The 19,971-nt window shown below is 42.7% G+C and overlaps 1 protein-coding gene across 1 annotated transcript in view; it reads right to left on the reverse strand.

Moving 5' to 3' along the window:
- The window catches only part of SMG1 (SMG1 nonsense mediated mRNA decay associated PI3K related kinase), a 2,768,248-nt gene that overhangs the window by 2,697,525 nt on the left and 50,752 nt on the right, over nt 1–19,971 (reverse strand). Inside the window, exon 2 of the mRNA XM_069647131.1 lies at nt 18,209–18,375. Within this exon, the coding sequence (XP_069503232.1) occupies nt 18,209–18,375 (167 nt within the window). The remainder of the gene's footprint in view (nt 1–18,208; nt 18,376–19,971) is intronic.

Genomic DNA, 19,971 nt, shown 5'->3' on the forward strand with positions numbered 1-19,971 from the left:
ATACACTTTACATTTACTGCATGTACGCAGAAGTGTTCATATGTATAGTAATGTACACCTTTGACATGTACCTTCTATATATTTTGCATAAAAAGGTATACATGAATTCTGAGAGTTTGCATAATAGCATCATTGTACGTGGTGTGAGCATGTGTCATCAGAACGTGACAGAATGAAACCATCAGCTAACAGCAGCTATTGGGGGATCAGATTTACCAGAGAGCATGAGCAACCACTGGGTAACGAGGAGTCAGAAAGCAAGAACATAGCGTTCTGCAAATGTAACTTCCACTTAAGATTCAAACTTTAACATTGTGCCTAATATTTATAACACCTTATAACTTAAATGTCATATAGATGTCTCCTAATGCTCATTTACAGCGTGTCCCAAACAAGCAGAGTGAATTTCACATAGATGGGTTTGTTGGACATCACTTGACCTGGGGAGCCGAAAGTAGTTCTGAGTAGGCGTTTGTATCATAGAAGTGCCTGGTTATCTTGAAACTATCAGGAGCTAAATTGATCCCCTCAATTTCCAACGAAGCATGCACCAGAGGTGCGCGCGTGTTATTAGAGCCAGTGCTCCAGATATGATTTTGAAGTGGGCATATTTTACTCCCTATTTTTTAAAGTTGGGGAGTAAAATTATTTTTTAGGAAGTAAAAATATAAGTCCAATTACCAATGGGAGTATTTTTTAAGCAAGTAAAAATATGTTTTAACTGGAAAACTGAAATTCCTTGGATCTAGTTATTCATACACATTAAAAGATACACGTTTACTTCTTCCGATCAGGCAATAATAGCAATTTCTTCCTGTGGTACTGCATGCACTACGTTCCCAACATATCCATGGAGCGGTGGGTGAAAGCACAGGCACTAGGACATACATGTCTGCTTCCCATTTTTTGTTTGGGAGTATTTTTACTGCCCATTTTAATTTTTGGGGAGCATTTGCTTATTTTTAGCGAGTACAAGTGGCCGATACACCGCTTATCTTTAGGGCTGATTAAAGCACATATACGAAATATTCATCTTCCACACATGCATGTGGCATTTGTATATACAATGTACCTTTATCCTGCATTGTATGACTCGTACACATTTAAAAGCTGACAAAGAGCTGTAACTTTGATGTCAGATTTCAATATGTACAGGAGGTGTACATGACTTACAGTTCCCACCTCCATGCGACTAACATCTCCTGAAAACGTTAGCCTTGTCTTTGATGCAAGTTTTCAGGAGATTTGAATTGCGTAGTGTATAGACTGAAACTTACACGCATCTTTGTAAAGTTTAAATCTCCTGAAAACCCACATTAAAGTTAACCCTGACATTGAGGTAAGTTTTCAGACGTAAATTGCATAACGAACGAACTGGATAGAGTGTCTGTAATGAGATTTTACGTGTACATTTTGTGTAGCAGTGAACTGATGCAGAGCGAGTCTAATGCACATATTTCACATGCAAATTTGTATAGAAGTACAGGGATTTTGAGCTGGTGTCATAACGTGTGGTGTAAGTGGGTTGTAAGAGCATACATTGTAAGTGTGTGGCGGGTGTCAAATGTACATATACAGAATCATCTCCCAAACGCAGGTGAATAGTTTCAATATAAAATGCGCCTTCATTCTGCTCCTGTATTGTGCACCTCCTATAAGTATTAAAGTGAACTCTAACTTTGATGTGAATTTTTTCAATACTGGGATCTCCTATGCCGCTTTGTAGCATTCATATTAAAGAAACAATCACATTTCTTGAAAACTAACATCTAAACCAGCCATGACTTTGATGCAAGTCTTCAATACGTACAATTTGTACTTGGAAGAAGCAATTTACACCTTGTAAAGACTGACAGTCTGCCTTGACATTAATGTGAGTTTACAAGAGCTGTAAATTGCGTAATGTACAAACTGTTTATACAGTTCGTATTAAAGAAATATTCCAAAGTTGTATATTTCTCAGCATAGGATATGCACATACTGGAAATGTACATTTTGTATAGAAGGTGTACATTATGAGCATGTCATAATAATGTAAGCACATGGTGCAAGTGGGTTGTAAGCATGTGTGTGGTGCACATCAAATTAACACATGTCCTAACTATACATATACAAAATGTTCACGTACGTGTGTAGTTTGTATGCAAAATTAGCCTTCATTCTGCTCATGCATGGTATGCCTCCTATGCGCATGCAAAGTCACATAAAAGTGAACCAACTTTGATTTGAGTTATCAATACTGTGAAACTCATTACCCTCTTTATGATGTTAGTTCTCAGGAGATGTAATGTTTCTTTCATACAAACAGTAGAATCAGCCCTGACTGAGTTTTCAAATGTAAAATGCCTAATGTATGAACTGTGAACAAGCATATTTGTAGTTTGTATAAAGATTTTTTTTATTCTCTACAAAGGATACTCCCATATAATTACTGACTATGCCGCTCTTTTCCAAAGGAAATGGTTGATATTAATAAAGTTACATTTGCTTTTGTTTCTACTTGGTGTACTTACAATTAAGACTGATATGCGTTTCATACTGTCTGAATGATAGATCATTTTTTGGGCCTATGGTAGGTTTCCTTGTCATTACCCAACAAAAATTGACTTGCCATTATGGATGACTTAATGTCGAAAACCTTTATCTGCAATACAGTAAGTCGCTCAAAAGGTTTATTTTGACAGGATGACACCAATCTGCGTTTTGCTCAAAATATAAAGCTCGACCAAAAAAATACAAAAGTACTAGGAAAGGGTTTTAGTCGGTTGGCTAGTTTGCATGCCACAAATTCCCTTGAGGTTTTGCACTCCATTGCCAGAAAACCAAACACATGGATGAAGATGCGACTACCAGTGTTGACCTTTTCTGCCAACCTTAAACCACCCCGACCCCATCTCCACCCTGATGTACTACCAGGGTTCGAAACTGAGATTCAATGAGCAGGAGCTAAAACCAGCTCCTGGGTGTTGGGCATCACCCAGTATGCAGGAGCTACAGCAGGGGAACCAGGAGCTACCAGAGAGTCTCCTTTTAACTTTGTCCATTTTGTATGAACTATTGTGTTTAAATGTTTATTAGATCTGTTCCAATTCTACTTTATTAACATTCTCAAGTTCTCAAAGTTAGTTATTTTATTTTTTACATTTATAAAACGCTCACACAGCCCGCAGGCATCGAGGCGCTGTTACAGGAATTGTTTGTTTTTCTTAGTTGCGTAATTGTGTTTTTTTTGTCTTAGTTACGTATTTATAACGCGCTTAAACACCCAGAGGTTTCTAAGCGCAGACCTGGGGATCGAACCTATTGCTGCTTTCGTGTCATCTTGCTTCCAAGACGCGCACGCTGCCGCTGAGCTATCCTCCGGTTAATGTCACATTTTCATGTTTGGAAGGCACCAGTTGGCTTTAGGAGCCAAAAGTAGCTCCTGGTCACTGTTGGTTTCAAGCTAACCAGGCTCTACTACCATGCTAGAAGTAGGCGCTAAATAGCTTCCAGCTTCCCTCAATTTCGAACCCTGTACTACTAACATCTTGGCAATGGATGAAAAGAACTGACGACAAAACATCAAATGGCAAAAAATACAAGTACATTTATGGAGGGTAAATCATTTAAGTATTTTCCTGCGTAAAAGAAAACCCATAACAAGGTAAAAGAAACACAAGGTTGGCACTAGCTGAAATACACGTCAGTCGTTCGTAAGGGGAGAACCCTCACTAATCCCATGTCAAGTTTACAATCGTCTCGGAATAAACTGGCATGTTGACAGACTGTTGGTAACTGCAAACTTGATCGCACTTTGCCAATACTGAGGAAAAAAAAATATTGGACAGCAAATGTTGCGCATGTGCATTTTAACAGTTTTATTGCCTTTAACGGCATGTTGAAGGATGCACAGTAGCAGCATATTAGTACTTACAAACAGCTCAACAATATTCCAAATGCCTGTGGCTGACAAATTTTGACTAGGAGTGACATTTTTACCTTGAATTTCAAAGCATATAAAAGAACGAATACAGTGTTATTGCTACCATGCATCAACATGTGCACCTACCAATAGCCATTGGCTACTGAACGACTTTAGCTGGGTGTATGTGGAGAACTTGGGGAGGGAGTGGACTTTATGTCTGGTTCATAGATGCAACTTGAAACCCTTACCGCAGACTAAGTAACCAACCAAATTACAAGCATCCATTACCCTGGATACTGCACCTTAAAAAGGGATGGAGGGGAGTGGTGGTACACTGCTTAGGATTTGACAGAGCAGTAACCAACTCCCTACGGGAGTTATATACCTAGTTGGCTAATTCTTAAGAAAAAGCAGCCCTCGCAAACCGTTGTAATGCCGCAGAATATGTAGGACAGCACCTAAAATAATTATATAAATATGAAGTTATAAATTTAAAATGCTGGGAAATATTACTGTCACTAGTCAATGCCATTTCTGGAACAAACATTTTAACAAAACCACTTCTGTTATGAAAAAGTCAGCCAAAATGGGTTTCAAGCGCTCAAGCGCCCTTTCTCAAAGCTGCTAGGTAATGGTGGCAAAATCAAAGAAATTCCTAGATGTTATCACTTTGATAATTCCATCCATTCAAACTTGGCTGCAAATATTTGATAGTTTGTGTATGATATAGCACTGCATTCTATGCTCTTGGTAATTCTGTGTATATATTGATATGTTCTTTATTAGTGTTGCTGCTTGAGAATAAGGTTACATATGTTCTCATGATTCCAATGGTATATAACATCGTCAGCCCATTTCCTAATTCAGATGAAAATTAAAGCCTGTCTCTGCCACGTCAGTCAGGTTGAACAAATTGCAATCATAAGAACATATGTTCCTAAACTCTCAAGCATTTACACCGATAAGTAAATAGCAAGGATGTAAAGAGAATTATCAGCTGCACAGAATTAAGTCCTCTGGGTTAGCAAGGGTACCCACTGCCCATGTCCCGGCAGGGTGGCCTCAGCCCTCTGACTTTAGAAAGAAATAGTCTTTCTAAAGTCAGGCGCATGCCTGAGGGTAGAGCTGCTGGTGCGAGATGGAGGCACTCTGGCTCTGCTGCAAAAGCCAACCAGGCCTAGAGAGCATAGAGTCCGGAACTGGACGGGAAACGGGCAAGAAGAGCAGATTTTACATGTGTAACAATGTGCGAGTGTGTCTGCATGCGAGAGGGTCTGCAAGTGCACGTATGGGGAGAGAGTTCAGTAGGTATGGTGTCAGTGTGCATATGAATGGTAAAGTGTGAATGTTCTGGGTTCATGACAGAAGCTTTATGGGTGATTGACTGGTAGGTGAATGGGGGTCCAAAAGGCATTGGAGCAAGGACATTTTCTTAAAGCATCATGGCATGTTTTAACTTGTCTTTTTGGATAGCGCCAACATGAGTTATTACGAGGAGGAATTGCAGTGGTTGGTTTCAAAGGGGCATACACCTGGACATTGGCATGACATTTTACTAGCATTAAGGGTAAGGCCTGCCCAACAGGACAACACACAAGTCCTTAAATGGCGAGTTTGGGAGTGGGGCAGGGAGTGGTGTCTTTTGTGCAGTCAACAGGGAACGGTTTCCTTACTGTGGCAATGCATTTTCTACTGGCTTTAAAAATATAGTCAACAGAAGTGTTCCAACATAGTGAGTGGATTAGAGCATTTGCGCCGCTAGCAAAAAAATTATGTTTTCTTACTTATGCATGCGGTTCTTTTCTGGCATTAAGGGCAAAGTCGTCCCGAGTGTTCCATGTGGAGGGTCATCAAGAAGTCATTTATTTTTTATTGCATTAAGGAAAAAGTAAACGGAGTGTTCTCACACCAAGGGCAAAAATTCAGTTACAAACTACTAGCGAGTTATCAAAAAACTTACTTGCCACCTCAATTCTACACATGCACACAGCACACCATTTCTTAATCGCCAAGCCTGAAATATCACTAGCTAATAGCTAGTGGCGAGTTGTGAGTGAAAATGTTGCACCCTGCTTACATCATATGTGCAGCCAGCAATAGCATGTTTTGGACTTACAGTCCCAGCATGTCTTAAAACCAGACCACAGAGTCAGTGGGGTAGATGAAGACATTTTCTCGAAGAGAACACGAGGCGCGCCGAGTTCTCGAAGCAAACACGTTTGCGGAAAAACTGGAACTGAGGCTACAGGTGCCATGCGTACTACTTATACTATCCAGTGACGTCACCCTCTACGGACATAGACCGGTTGAATAATATTGTACTGGCCTTAGGGGAAAGCCAGCAGGAGTATGTTCTTACATGGGTAGACTAGCATATATTGGTGGTGCCAGCATGACCAGGTTTCTTTGTGCAATTACTGCGGATAATACTACTGGTAATGCACAAAGGTGGCTGGTACATTTGAATACCAGGGTGCAGGGGCACCCCATGATTCAATGCTAGGAGAAAGATTTTGGAAGACCCCACGTTTGTGTTATGCCACTGAGAGTGCATCCCTGAGAAACTGTCACCAACAATTGGTAGCCAGATTTGAACTGAGGGAATTTTCAAAGTAATATTTCAATAATGCCAACATCTAAGAATCTCAGATTTTTGCCACCATTACATAGATGTTAAAGTACCTTGGAGAACCTGAAATATATTGGATGGCTTTTTCATAACGGAATGAATTTTATTAAACAGTTAATCACAAAAGATTGTTCTAAAATTTGATTTATTAGGTTAATTGGTTGGAGTAGTAAATGTATGCAATGTTTGCTTACTTGTTCTAGGGGACAACAGTAGCTGCTATATTTAGTATTTTCTAATAATCATGTATTAGAAATATAGTTAGGTCGGACTATCATTACATTTCCTGTGCCCCAAACACAACTAACATCAGTCCCCACCTTGCTGGTGAATCTCCTTACTCTTAACTTTTGATCTACGCGAGAAGTTGAAATATTAAGATTTTCCTTAGTTTTCTGAGTAATTTTCCAGCAAAAGCTATGATGTATATAGAAATACTGATTCTATTTGTTGACAAAGACCACAGTTAGTGGTCTTCTAATGTGACATTTGCAGACTAATTTGTGTTTTAAATGGGGGACTCTACTCCCCCCCCCCCCCCACTTCCCCTTTCTCTCACCCCCATAATACTCCAAACACAAAAAAGGAAACACTAAAGTCTGCTTACAAGAGTTGAACTGTCAGTCTAGAAAAGTAGACAACTCTCCAACAGAAGGCTTATGCAGGGTAATTGGTTGGCCGAAGACCAACCGCCTCATTTAAAGTATAAAGAATATATGCTCATTACTCATTACGTAGCTATTAGTTTAACTAGAGTGCGGCCATTTTAAGGTAACCAGAATCACCATTTTTATTTTCTCTATGTTTCTCTTTAACATCGCCACTTTTGCCTCATGTAAAACTGCTTTGCTGTAGATATTTTGCTTCAATGGTCCAAGGTTATTAAAGACATGTTGAAACATTGCGCGAGGAGCCAGACAGAAAAGCCTGTTTCCCTCCTTCACATATCCTTGGAAGCGGAGAGCAAGGCATTCTCATCAGTACACGGATGCCAGTGAGTGTCCTTAAAAGAATAGCAATGTACGAAACTAATATTAAAGGGTTTGAATTATGCTCTTCTTAATGGCCCCCCTGCTGAGCGCTTTGAGCCCCGAAGAGCAAGCTGACCTCTATAGCATGAATCGAAACCAGGAGATAGTAAGGCCTGGAATGTGCCAGTCCCCCTACGCGCAGCTTGTCCATGAAAACAGAAGCGCTGTGTTCTCGCAAATAAAGAATAGTGTCTGTAAATTCGAGATTGCAACTGTTACTAAATATGGGGATCTAAAATGTCATTCGTCACCATTGTCAATCATCGCCTCCACTTCAAAGGGAATGAATTAGGGGCGGTGTCAAATGTGTCATTACTGATTGTGAGATGCTCATTTGGTATATATGTAACTGATGTACAATTTTTGCTCTCTTGCCTCCCCCCAAGGTCTGTTAGACACATGTCGCGGGGTGTGGGACCATTTGGCCAACTGGGACTATTTGTTTTTTGCAATAAACGCTAGATTTTGGGAATACAACCTTGTGTCTGCCGTATCAGTTTGTGTGTGGTGATTGTGCCTTGTTTCCACATCCAAGGGTCCCTCAGGGGCCCCTTCAAGATGGCGCCCGAATAGGGACCCTCCCCCACTTGTTCCATCGTGTACGTTGCAAACTTAAGGCGACAAGAATGGCGAGGATGGGAGAGATCAAGGTGTCCGGGGCGCCCTGCGAAAGTTCTGACTCCTTTGCAGATCTGCACACAGCTGATCCCTGATCGACGTGCCTGGCCAGCGAACAAGAGGGAGAGGGTCCCGAAACGAGGCAGTGCCGAGATACGCAGACACGTCATTGGTTGCATCAGTATACGGACGAATTGTGTCTTGAAAAGACAAATTGACTAATCGGGTGAGTCGTGCCCCGATTTGTAAGTGATCCTGATATTGGTTGAGAGTTGATTTTGCAAAATCAAACGCCCAGAGTAAGTTTGATTAGCCAAGGGTAAGGTTAAAACATGCCTGGGATATTGTCCACCTTAGCGGTGCGACAAACAATCTTTGGAAACTGGCCAGGTTGCGCCTCCGGGGGGGGGGGGGGGCGGATTAGAGAGGGGGGGGGGGCGGTAGGGGGCGCCGGCTTATGATATGTATGTGACGTATGGTGTGGGAGCGATAATATTTTGTGAAATTTGGCATAAGGAAACCAGAAAGCAGGAAGCAGGAAGACCTTCAATGGCCGAGGAATGGTAGTTTTGAGATGGATCGGATAGATAACCTGGAAAAGGTTTTGATAACTAAGAAAGCGCGTCCTGCGGCACTTGATATCCTTAGTGATTGGAGGAGGGAAGCAATGCTCCGATTTAGAAGTAGAGAGAAACATGCGTGCAGGTATAAGCCAAAGGCAAAGAGCAGAGAAAAAAAGGAGGAGGAGGAGATAGTTTGAGAAAGGCAAATAGACGCGACCAGTTGAATATTGAAAAAATATATCCACAGAGAGTTAAATGCATCAGACGAATTAATAAACAAAAAACTAACCGAGACAAAAAGAGGCCCGAGAAGTGAAACTAAGATTACGTCAGTAGCCGTCATCCAACCCCCTCCTATTGTTCAACCTGTCCCAACTCCAATACAGACACAGGCAGCGTTAGTAATGGTACCGCCCTCTAGTCAGCCAGCCCCGAGTGTTCACAACCATGACCGCTCCAGCAGATTTCTCCCGTGCCCACTGCCCCTTCCACTCAAGGGGGTATTTCTGTTCCGACTGCGCCCCCCATAAGCGAATTATAACAAAGCGAGTGTATGAGAGTGACCAGCAGCGCGATAAGCAAGGAGAGAAAGCGTGAGCTGCAAGAGCAGGCGGAAATGTATATAGACGAGAACGATGGGATGGCCACATTAGAGTCAATACAGGACTTCAGGAAGAGCAACGAAAAACAGGTATTGTTGGAATGTATGGGGGAATATTTGTCGGCGCAATGGAAAAAGTTAGTTGGGAAGTTACCACCTCAACGATTGTTGGATTTGAATGCATTGGCCCCTTGTAGAGGGAGAGATGAGGAAATAGAAGAGCATGTGAAGCGACTGTTTGAATTAAAGAATGAACTTGATGAAGAATATTCTGAAATACTTGCCACACCGTGTTACAGAAGGAAGGACATTGAGAGGGGTAGACCGCAGCGATTCTTGTCACCAGCAGCGCAAATTAGTGTGGCGCTAAAAATATGTATACGAGAGGCACTAAAATGGATTTCAGATCCTAGTATTCCCACAATGGAAATACATGGAATATTTGATGAATACACTCTGATCAATGAAAAGGAGAGCGTTACAGACAATGGTTGAATGTTTGATAAACAAAGATAAGCGAGACAAAGGTCAGCCCTCCTGAGCTGTTGCCGGTATATAAGAGGGCAATGGAACGGGGAACAGGAGAGACAGCTTTATCCTTCGATTTGGGAATATTGTTGCACATGAGAGAGGAGGAGGAACAGTGAGTATGGCATTCCCCACGAGAGAAATGCCCCCTACCTTTGTACCGAAGGTAGAGACTCCAGGGGTAGGCAATGCGCCACCTCAGGTAATTCCAGCACATTACACAGCCCAATATGTGCACGTTCCCTTCTCTAGACAGGAAGTGAATAATATAAAACAAACGATCCCTGACATATGGAAAAATCCATCGGTTTTTATAAAGAAGTAGAGTCTTTATTGCAATCCTCGGTGTTCACCATGAGTGATATAGATTTAATATTCCCCGTGATTCTGCCAGCGAATATATGGAAACGAATAAGGAAGGTAGATGAGACGGCCTATGGCGGCACTTGGGCAAATTTAATACTGGAGGATAGAAATAAGGAGGTGGGGGCACAGCCAGGGGCGAATATGTTAGCATTACCGGCATGAATAGTACAAAAGTTAAAAGAATATGTCCCAGAGAAAAGAATTCAGTGGGATAAAATGACTGCGTGCGTTCAAGGTAAAGACGAGCTGGCCACAGATTATTTTAACAGATTTGAAGTAGTATTTACAGATTTCAGTGGGCAGGATGTGCGCACGGAAGCAGGAAAAAGGTTGTTTGTTGATAAATATGTGAGGGGATTAATACTCCCGATTCAAAATTTGATAATGACATCAGAAAGTGCATGGCAAGCAAAAACGTTAGGAGAAGTATTACACATGGCCCAATATTATGAGAACCGGGTAAATACTGAGCAAGAGAGAAGCGAAGGATAGAACTAACCTTAAAACAAGAGTTACTTCAGCAGGTAGCAGGACATAACAGGGGAAGGGGAAATGTGCAGAGCAGGGGCAATTTGAATATGCATGGAGGGCCTCTGGGGTTAAACCAATGTGCATATTGTAGAGAGGAAGGACACTGGCGGGCACAATGCCCACACTTGCAAAATAGAGGCGGATATGGTCAGAGGAGACAGCACAGAGGGCATCCAGGAACAAATGGCCATAATAGAAACCATATAAACCATATGCAGCAGCACCAGAATAGTCAAGGGAATGGTGCACAAAATCAGGGCCAGGCGCCGAATCAAAATGCTTTTACTCAAGAGTCAAAATCATCAGGCCAATCAAAGTGGAAACAGAGGAGGAGGAGGAGGAAATATTTTTGATACTCAGACAGGTGCATACTATAGTAATAGTAGTGATTACACCTCGGATGATGTGTTACCAAAATAGGACAGGGGTCGGAACCAGTATCCATTCCCGTGAATCAGAAAGGACCCTACGTAGAAATGAAAGTTGGGAATGAAGAGCATAGATTCCTCGTAGACACGGGGGCACAGTGGTGCTCGATAGATCACTTGGCTCCAGATATACCTCCGTCAGGGAGACAAAATATCTCAGTAGGGTTCGCAGGCACCCCAGTAATAAATCCGGAGTCCAAACCAGTAGCAGTGACAATAGGGCCTTTTACTGAACATTGTCCATTTCTTTTAACAGAGAATTGCGGGGAAAACCTCCTAGGATTGAATCTATTGAAAAAGCTAAGCGTGGTTATCCACTGCACACCAGATGGGGTATTTTTGACTATTTCCCCTCAGAGTGGGCCGACTTCTGAATTTGTGACAAAATCTTTAACAGGGGAATTGAGTGAGGTGCCAACTTGTATTTGGGCCGTGAATGACAATGATGTGGGATGCTTGAAAATAGCGCCAGTGAAAATTGTTTTGAAAGAAGGAGTGACGTTACCACGTATTCCACAGTATACAATTTCAGCAGAAGGGGAGAAAGGATTGAAAATAATTGTTTCTGATTTGGTGAAATTGGGAGTGATTGAATAAATTGCAGGCAGTGTATGCAACAGCCCCATTCTTCCAGTGTATAAGAAAGGGGGTAATGAGGTACCGTATCGTTTCATAATTGATCTCCGTTCACTAAACAAAGTAGTAGATCCCCAATTTCTGTTAGTGCCAGATGTCACTACGATATTGACAATGATCCCTGCATCGGCAGAATATTTTAGTGTTATCGATTTGAAGAAGGCTTTCTTTAGCATTTCAGTACACAGAGAAAGAAGGTATTTATTTGCTTTCACTTTAGGACGATCATTCACATCCACACGCATTCCACAAGGCTATACTGACTGAAAGTCCGAGCATATACAGTAGAGCATTGAAAGAACAGCTAGACATGTTAGATTTACCGGCAGACTGTGTGGTTGAAATACATTGACGATGTGTTAATCGCTGCTGACAGAAGAAATTTGTAAAAAAGGTACTGTCTTATTATTGACCCAACCAACTATGCATGGCCATAAAGAGAGCTTAAAGAAATTCCAGTACTGTCAGAAAGAAGTGGCTTATTTAGGTTACCTACTTTCAAAGGAAGGGAGAAGATTAACGCCAGAAAGGATAGAGAGCATTTCTGGCTTGCCTATTCCAAAGACGCAGAAGGAAGTCAGAGCTATAATTGGCATGGCTTCATATTGCCGTCATTGGATTGTGAACTTCGCCTTAATTGTAAAACCAATGGTGGAATTGACAAAAAAGGATGCTGTGATGCCTTTGCAGTGCAATGAAGAATGTCAGAAAGCATTTGACTCGCTAAAAACCATTTTGAGTTCTGCTCCAGTTTTGGGCACACCGAATTATGAAAAGGTTTTTAGGCTGTTTGTGCATGAGAACGAAGGATGTGCGTGGTCTGTTCTAACACAGGAACAAGGTGGAAGAAATCGGCCGTGCGGTTATTTTTCTTTCGCGCCGGACCCTGTAGCGCGCGCACTACCACAAGGTTTGCGAGCTGTTGCAGCGGCTGCTGCGTCAGTGAAACAAACAGAAGGGATGGTATTGGGGCACACTTGTGCCACATGCCGTAGATGTTCTATTTAACAGGACGCAACACCTCACCTCTGCTAGATTGACTAGATATGAAATTGTATTGTTTGCCCCCCACATCCAAATCATGAGGTGTAGCGCTTTGAATCCAGCAGAATGAATGCCAATGCCCGGGGAAAACATTGATGAGACTGAATCACCTCCCAACGATTGCTTAATGGTTACTGAGGAAGAAACAAAAGGGAGAATTGATCTACACGATACGCCACTAAAGGAACCCGATGGAGAACTGTTTTGTGATGGTTCTTGCTTTAAATGACCTGACGGCACTTCAACCGCCACATACGATATCACTACGTTAAAAAGCATTGTGGAGAGTAAAAGAATCCCATACAACTCTGCCCAAGCAGCAGAGATAATTGCTTTAACAAGGGCTTGTGAAATTTCAGAGAACTTGAGCGTAAATATCTACACTGATAGCCAGTACGCCTTTGGCGTGGTTCATAGCTTCGGCTGACTGGGCCGAGAGGGGGGTTCCTAACATCACATGGGCTAGAATTCAACATGGCCCTTTGATTGTACGATTGCTGTCTGCACTTACGTGTCCAAAGCACCTGGCGATAGTGAAATGCAAGGCGAATAAAAAGGTGACATGCAAAGTGGGAGAAGGAAACGCATTTGCAGACAGAATTGCAAAGCAAACTGCCACCGATTTGAATACAAAAATGTTACCAGTACAATCGAAGGAAGTACCCTGTATGATAGAAAATGGAATTGTAATTGTTAGAGATGCAGGCTGAAGCTACCGCCGACGAAATACAGGGATGGGCCAAGGGCTCTGCAGAACTAGACTTGGAGGGTTGTTGGGTGGACAAGAAGAGTGGAAATTGGATGTTGCCGAATGCTTATGTAAATGCGATGGTAACAATGGCTCACAGTCCCACCCACATCTGTGCGAAGAAAATAGTCCAACATTTGGCCACTGTCTGGGAAAATCCTCTCATAAAAAAGAATGCCGAAAGGCTAGTACAGAACTGCATAACGTACCTACAGCACAATGTGGGGAAGGGAACAGTGACTCCAACAGGAAGTTTCGGACCTCCCTCTATGCCTATCGAAGTGATTCACTTTGACTTCATAGAAACTGAAGTATGTTCTGGTGATCATATGTGCATTCAGCAAATGGGTGGAAGCGTATCCATTGAAAGACTGCACAGCCATGAGCACGGCAAAAGTAATGCTAAAAGAGTATTTCTCTCGCTTCCGTCTGCCCCGTGTCATATGGTCGGACAATGGTCTGCATTTTGTAGGTGCAGTAATATTACAGATTTGTGCAGGTCTCCAGATCGATAAGCGATTCCATTGCTCCAGGCATCCCATGAGTGCCGGACTTATTGAACGTCATAACGGCATCCTGAAATCCAAAATAAGTAAGATTTGTGCAGGCAGCAAGCTAAGTTGGGTAGATGCATTGCCAATAGCGTTACTGTGTATGCGAACATCAGTGCAAGCCAGAACTGGTCTCTCCCCATACGAAATCAATGGGAAGACCGGCGAATGTGTGGTGTGCACCCCAGCCGAAAAGAATGAGAGGGGTAGAATAGCCTGTACTCAGCATTTATTGTAATTTGTTAGTAAAAAAACTGTTTGATTCATCAGCAGGTGCAGGAGGCATTACCGGTGAGGTACACTGGTCCAGGACATGCATTGGAGCCAGGAACCTGGGTGCCGATTAGAAATTATGAACGGAAAACATCGCTGGCACCCTGGTGGCGTGGGCCCTACGAAATGCTTTTGACCACGCAGACAGCGATACGCATGGATGGGCGGAAAGCGTGGATTCATGCCACGCACACCAAGAAAGTCCCACCTCCATTTGACACTTCGACTGATCGGGACAAAGACCAGAAAGACAGCAGCGGCTCCAGAAACGAAAAATGCACTTGCCAGTTCTTTGCCACAAGAACTGCCTGATCCTGAAACAAAGCCTGATGAGACTGCCATAAGAGGAAGGACAAAGGGCGCCCCAAGGCTGTCCAGCAGATTCTGCATCACTGCTGGCAGATATCAAGCGTATACCTCTGTGGCGCCCCCCCCCATCTTCTGTTGCGCCGCAGCTTACATCATCGCTTGGGCATTCATCATCTGCCATTGTGCCCCAGGCGGACTCCAAGCTTGACACCGGAAGTGCACCCGCACTATTTGTCGACCACACGATACCGGGAGCAAATCGGTATAACCTGCGGAGCAGAAAAAAGGAGTGATCACATCTTCAGCTTTTTGTGATTTTATTGCCTCCGTTTCCTATTCTTGGATGAAGTAGGAACCAGAGGCCTAGAGGAGAGTGCCGTGAGAGTTGGGCAAGCTACAAACGCAACTCCTCAGTGCCAAATCCATGTGTCCGGAACCAGAGCGGACAAGCAGGGCGCACGTGGTACAAAGGCAGCTGCTCAAACTCTATAGCAATGTGCAAATGTACGGGAATCTTACTGAACAGATAAGAAATCCAGGCTGAACGAGAACTGGCATGGAGTAACTGTAGACATTTATCGAACTCCGACATCTCAACAAGCTCATCGGCTGGAGATATTCACGTCGAACACGGCGAGAGCAAAACGACGGGGGAAGATGCCGGAGCCAGCCAACGTCTCCTTCTGCACCAATGCTGATAGCGAATTAAAGCAGTACATAGAAAGGTGAAAAAGGGACATGGTCGAAAGAATTGTATGTTGGGTTTAACGATAGTGTATAATGAGTATATTAGCCCCAATATTGAACATATCAGTATTGGTACCTAGAAGAAATGCACCCCCTTGAAGTACTGTTGCCAACTGTGAACATTTCCACGACGGAAAGTCCAGTCCATTCGTTTTCCTATACCTTGTCCCCAATGGAAGAGAGACATAGGGAAGGATATGGGACAACACATTGCTATTGATAATGTACATGACACACTCAATTCTAAGAAAGAACAATTGTTGGGTCTGTGCCCACCTGCCGCAGCATGGTGGTCAGGGAATAGGATGGTACGTACAGCCCTTGCCATTAACTTCTGCATGTTCTGCTCCTCTGAGTGCCTTATATTATGGGAAATGGAACGAAAGTGAAACTGGTCAATTAGACAAAACAAACGAATGAATTCGAGGAAGTAATTATGAAACCGGTGGGTTGCTCCCTATTCCATAAAAGACGATTAATTACACCAGCAATAATGTCACAGGATAGATTGTCTGTACCTTATAAATCTTCTGTGATCACGTTCCACATGAACCCAGAGGGGAACAAGGATGCGGAACCCCCTTCATATACAGTGAATTATAACCCTCATTCTGTCCCATTCTGTTTAAAGAAAAAGGGTTCTTTCCAGGTAGGGCTCTTTTGTTCTCCCCCCCCCCCCCCCCCCCAACTGTTCTCGTTCTCCCCACTAATCACCTCCGATATTCCCTTTTGGTAACCTCACCTAATGTTTTTAAATGATGAGCTCTCCATCCTGCATGGCATGCAGGGGCGCGTAGATACCAGTTACTTCACTGGGTTGAAGGTACTGGAGGAGTTCGAGGAATATTGACTCCAGTGTCTATAAAGTTCAAAGAGTTCAATATGTCCGATGTTCACTCTTGTTCCATTCACTCGTTAGGTTGCAGCTGGGTCCAAAAGAATTTTGCCTGGAGGCAGCTGATGGCGTTCAGGTAAGAGTCTGTATTACCAAACACTGTCCGGTAAAAGTTGCATGAGTTGAACTTGCTGTTTTCTCTCCCTTTATAGGTGCGGCATAGGAAGATGCGGTGAATTAAAGAATACCACTTCCGGTGGTAAAGCAGGTAAGCCTATGGTGGCAAAGAGATCGTCCTTGTTGGTTTCCTCGGCTCACCTTGTTGGTCCTTTTGTTTTCCCCCCCAGGTGCTGGGTTTCGACGAAGAAAATGATGGAGGCAGTGCCGAGTCGAAAAAGACGCGGTGGACTGGCGAGTATAACACGGCGCTGCTGCTGGTGATGCGACGCGTGTTGAAATAATGTCCTTTCCAGGCTCGGAGATGTGCTGGGTCCGGAATCAGGTAAGGAATCAAATAATGTCTGATCTAACCTCTTCTCCTTTCTTTGCCTTTTGTCTAGGAGCTCCGTATTCGAGGCGGGCGTGGCAGAAGACTGGATGCTGACTTGCAGACACGGTGAGCGTCACGCTGCTGGATGCAGAATAACTCAAAGCATGGGCTGCTGTTCGGGCATGGTTTAAATAGCCTGCAAAGTAGTCCCAGGTAAGAAGTTCCCCAGAACCACACCCGAGTGAAAAATAGTCCCTGTAATAAAAATAGTCCCATCCAGGCCACACGTTGGCTTGGACTCATTTGCAGCATGGTCTGCATAAGGTAAGTAAAGTCTATGGGCCTGGCGCCTAATGCGCCAGGACTGAATCCAAACAGTATGTTGGGGTTTTAATGATTATCTGGATGCCTGCTCCCGGGGCTGATGGACTCGATTCGGATGCCCGGGGGTAGGCATGACAAATGTGCCAGTCCCCCTACGCGCAGCTTGTCCATGAAAACAGAAGCGCTCGCAAATAAAGAATAGTTTCTGTAAATTCGAGATTGCAAACGGTTACTAAATATGGTGATCTAAAATGTCATATTCGTCACCATTGTCAATCATTGCCTCCACTTCAAAGGGAATGAATTAGGGGCGGCATCGAATGTGTCAAATGTGTCATTACTGATTGTGAGATGCTCATTTTGTATATATGTAACTGATGTACAATTTTCGCTCTCTTGCGTCTCCCGAGGTCTGTTAACCACACGTTGCGGGGCGTGGGACCATTTGGCCAACTGGGACGATTTGTTTTTTGCAATAAACCATAGATTTTGGGAATACAACCTTGTGTCTGGCGTATCAGTTCGTGTGTGGCGATTGTGCCTTGTTTCCACATCCGAGGGTCCCTCAGGGGCCCCTTCAGAACTAGAAGACCACAAGCCAACTGTGGTTGTTATACCTATACATACACACCACTAAGTTACACTTTCTCTCAATCTCTTGTACTATTGTGAGCAAATGAAGTTATTTTTACAACATTACTTTCCTAAAGTGATCTTGCATCTGAAATTGTGCATAGAAAATATAATTTTATATATCACAATATTTCCCGGTGTTTTTCCAAAATAAAAATCAACAACTTCAAAACTTCACATCACTACAGCCACCTCTCATAATGTGTAGTACAATTAGCTGTGTATGGTCTTTAGGCCCATGTGGGGTATAATACAATGAGGGCTTGGGTTCCTCAGGCAAATTCAATCATACTTTACCCAAACTCTTTTAAACACTACATTAGAGCAGTCATTACTAACCACAATTACATTTCTCAACTTGCATTATTTGCACTCTACATCTTAAGCGCAGCATACATCTCACAAGCTTTGTATACCTTCATCTTCATGCTGTACATCACTTTGGGTTCTGATGTCATCCTGCCTGTGCCTAGAAATCACAGCTGAACTTGAAGAATGGTACGAGGTGTATGATACAGAACTGCCCCGTTCTCTGGATGGAAAATATTTTAGATTCTCTTGGTCGGCTGATGCACTTTCAGACCTGCAAAAAATATATATATTTTACATGTGAAGTTGGAATTGCAATAACAACTTTGCAAGGAGAATACAGTTGAAAGCAATGTAAAGTGAAGTAAAATTGCGGTGTTGAAGATCTGAGATCAAAGATTTCATGCTATAAAAGTAAACAAGATGCTGATGAGCCATCAAGCCAAAAATAAATAAATAAACCTTCGATCAGAATCAGCAGAACCTCAAATGGAGAGTTCATGATAAGCAAACCTGCAAAGACCAAGATATGCAGACATCTGACATATTACACAATGTAACTATCAGCACTAGACAAACATTGGGATCACTCAGGAATAGGTGCATGGATGGAAAATTGCATAGATCAGAACAGTGGCGAGGATACATTCAAAACTTTCCATCGATCACACAGATATTAACTCTGGTACTTAAACTTGGTGACTGTCTTAATGTTGGCAAGACTCTAACCTAATCAGAGAATGGTTTTGAGGTACAAGGAAATTATTTAAAATGCTCTCCAACCAGTGTCCCCAATCAGCATCATTGGAGCCGGACATGTCGTGTATGCCAAACACGAGAATGTAGATCGTGCTTCATGCCAGCGTACAGCTTTAAAGCATGAGGCTATCTCTACCACTACAAGCAATTAGCCAAACCTTTGCATTAGTAGCAGAAAGTAGCTGTGACCCAACTCTGCCGATTTTGCCCATGAGCAGAGAACATTGCGTTCAAATGAGCATGCATTGTTACAAAGTTCTAGCTGGACTGTGACTAGAGATGGTTAATAGACCGGTTTCACAAAATCCTTTCCTGCCCAGTGGGAACACAATGAGAAGTGCCTCCATGTTTTGTGGCCAAACTTGGTTCAATGTTGAAATCATACAGGTTAACAGACAAAATAATGAAGTAAAACTTCAGTTGTGGAGTACATTCTGCCCTTAGCCCACATCAGCAGCGGTAGGACAATAGCAGAAGCTGGAAGGTTTTAAACTGATGTTTGAGAGACTTTGCCATTAGCAAATACCAGATGTCCAATCAGAGGTTCATTCTTCTAGATGGGAAAGCCGACAATAGAGAATGTACCATCATTTGCTCTAATTTGTGTATCTTGAGCTCTGATGTTCTAAAAATGTATGAAGGATGATAGGACTTAATTGTAATGAATTGTGCACGGTTCTGTTGACTGTTTTTGTTGAGGTTATGTTTATTGGTCTTCCTCTCTCTTCTTCAATCTTGTCTGAAGTAGGAAGAGACTGTAAATGAAATTGTTACTTTTTATACATGTATATGTAAAAAGTTAAATTAACCTAATACAATAAAAAAAAAGAAATAGATTGGTTGTGTTACCTCCGTTTTTGGAGGTTGCCAGTTCTCAAATCTTTGTTGACAAGTTCCTCAAACATTTCTATATTGTTTGTCATGTTTGGACAAATAGTAGACCAACTTAAAACGACTTCCTCTAGGTGCATCTTTTTCAATTCCATATCTCCTGGAGATTTCTGTATTTTCCATCATGGTAGTTTCCATGGAATCTTCATCGGCTAGAGAGTCCAGAGTGATCAGAACTTCCAGATCTTTGACGGATAGGGGGTTAGGTGCAAAATATTCA

This window comes from Ambystoma mexicanum, chromosome 2q (assembly GCF_040938575.1).
Source record: "Ambystoma mexicanum isolate Mex_15411 chromosome 2q, UKY_AmexF1_1, whole genome shotgun sequence".
NCBI classification, from domain to species: domain Eukaryota; kingdom Metazoa; phylum Chordata; class Amphibia; order Caudata; family Ambystomatidae; genus Ambystoma; species Ambystoma mexicanum.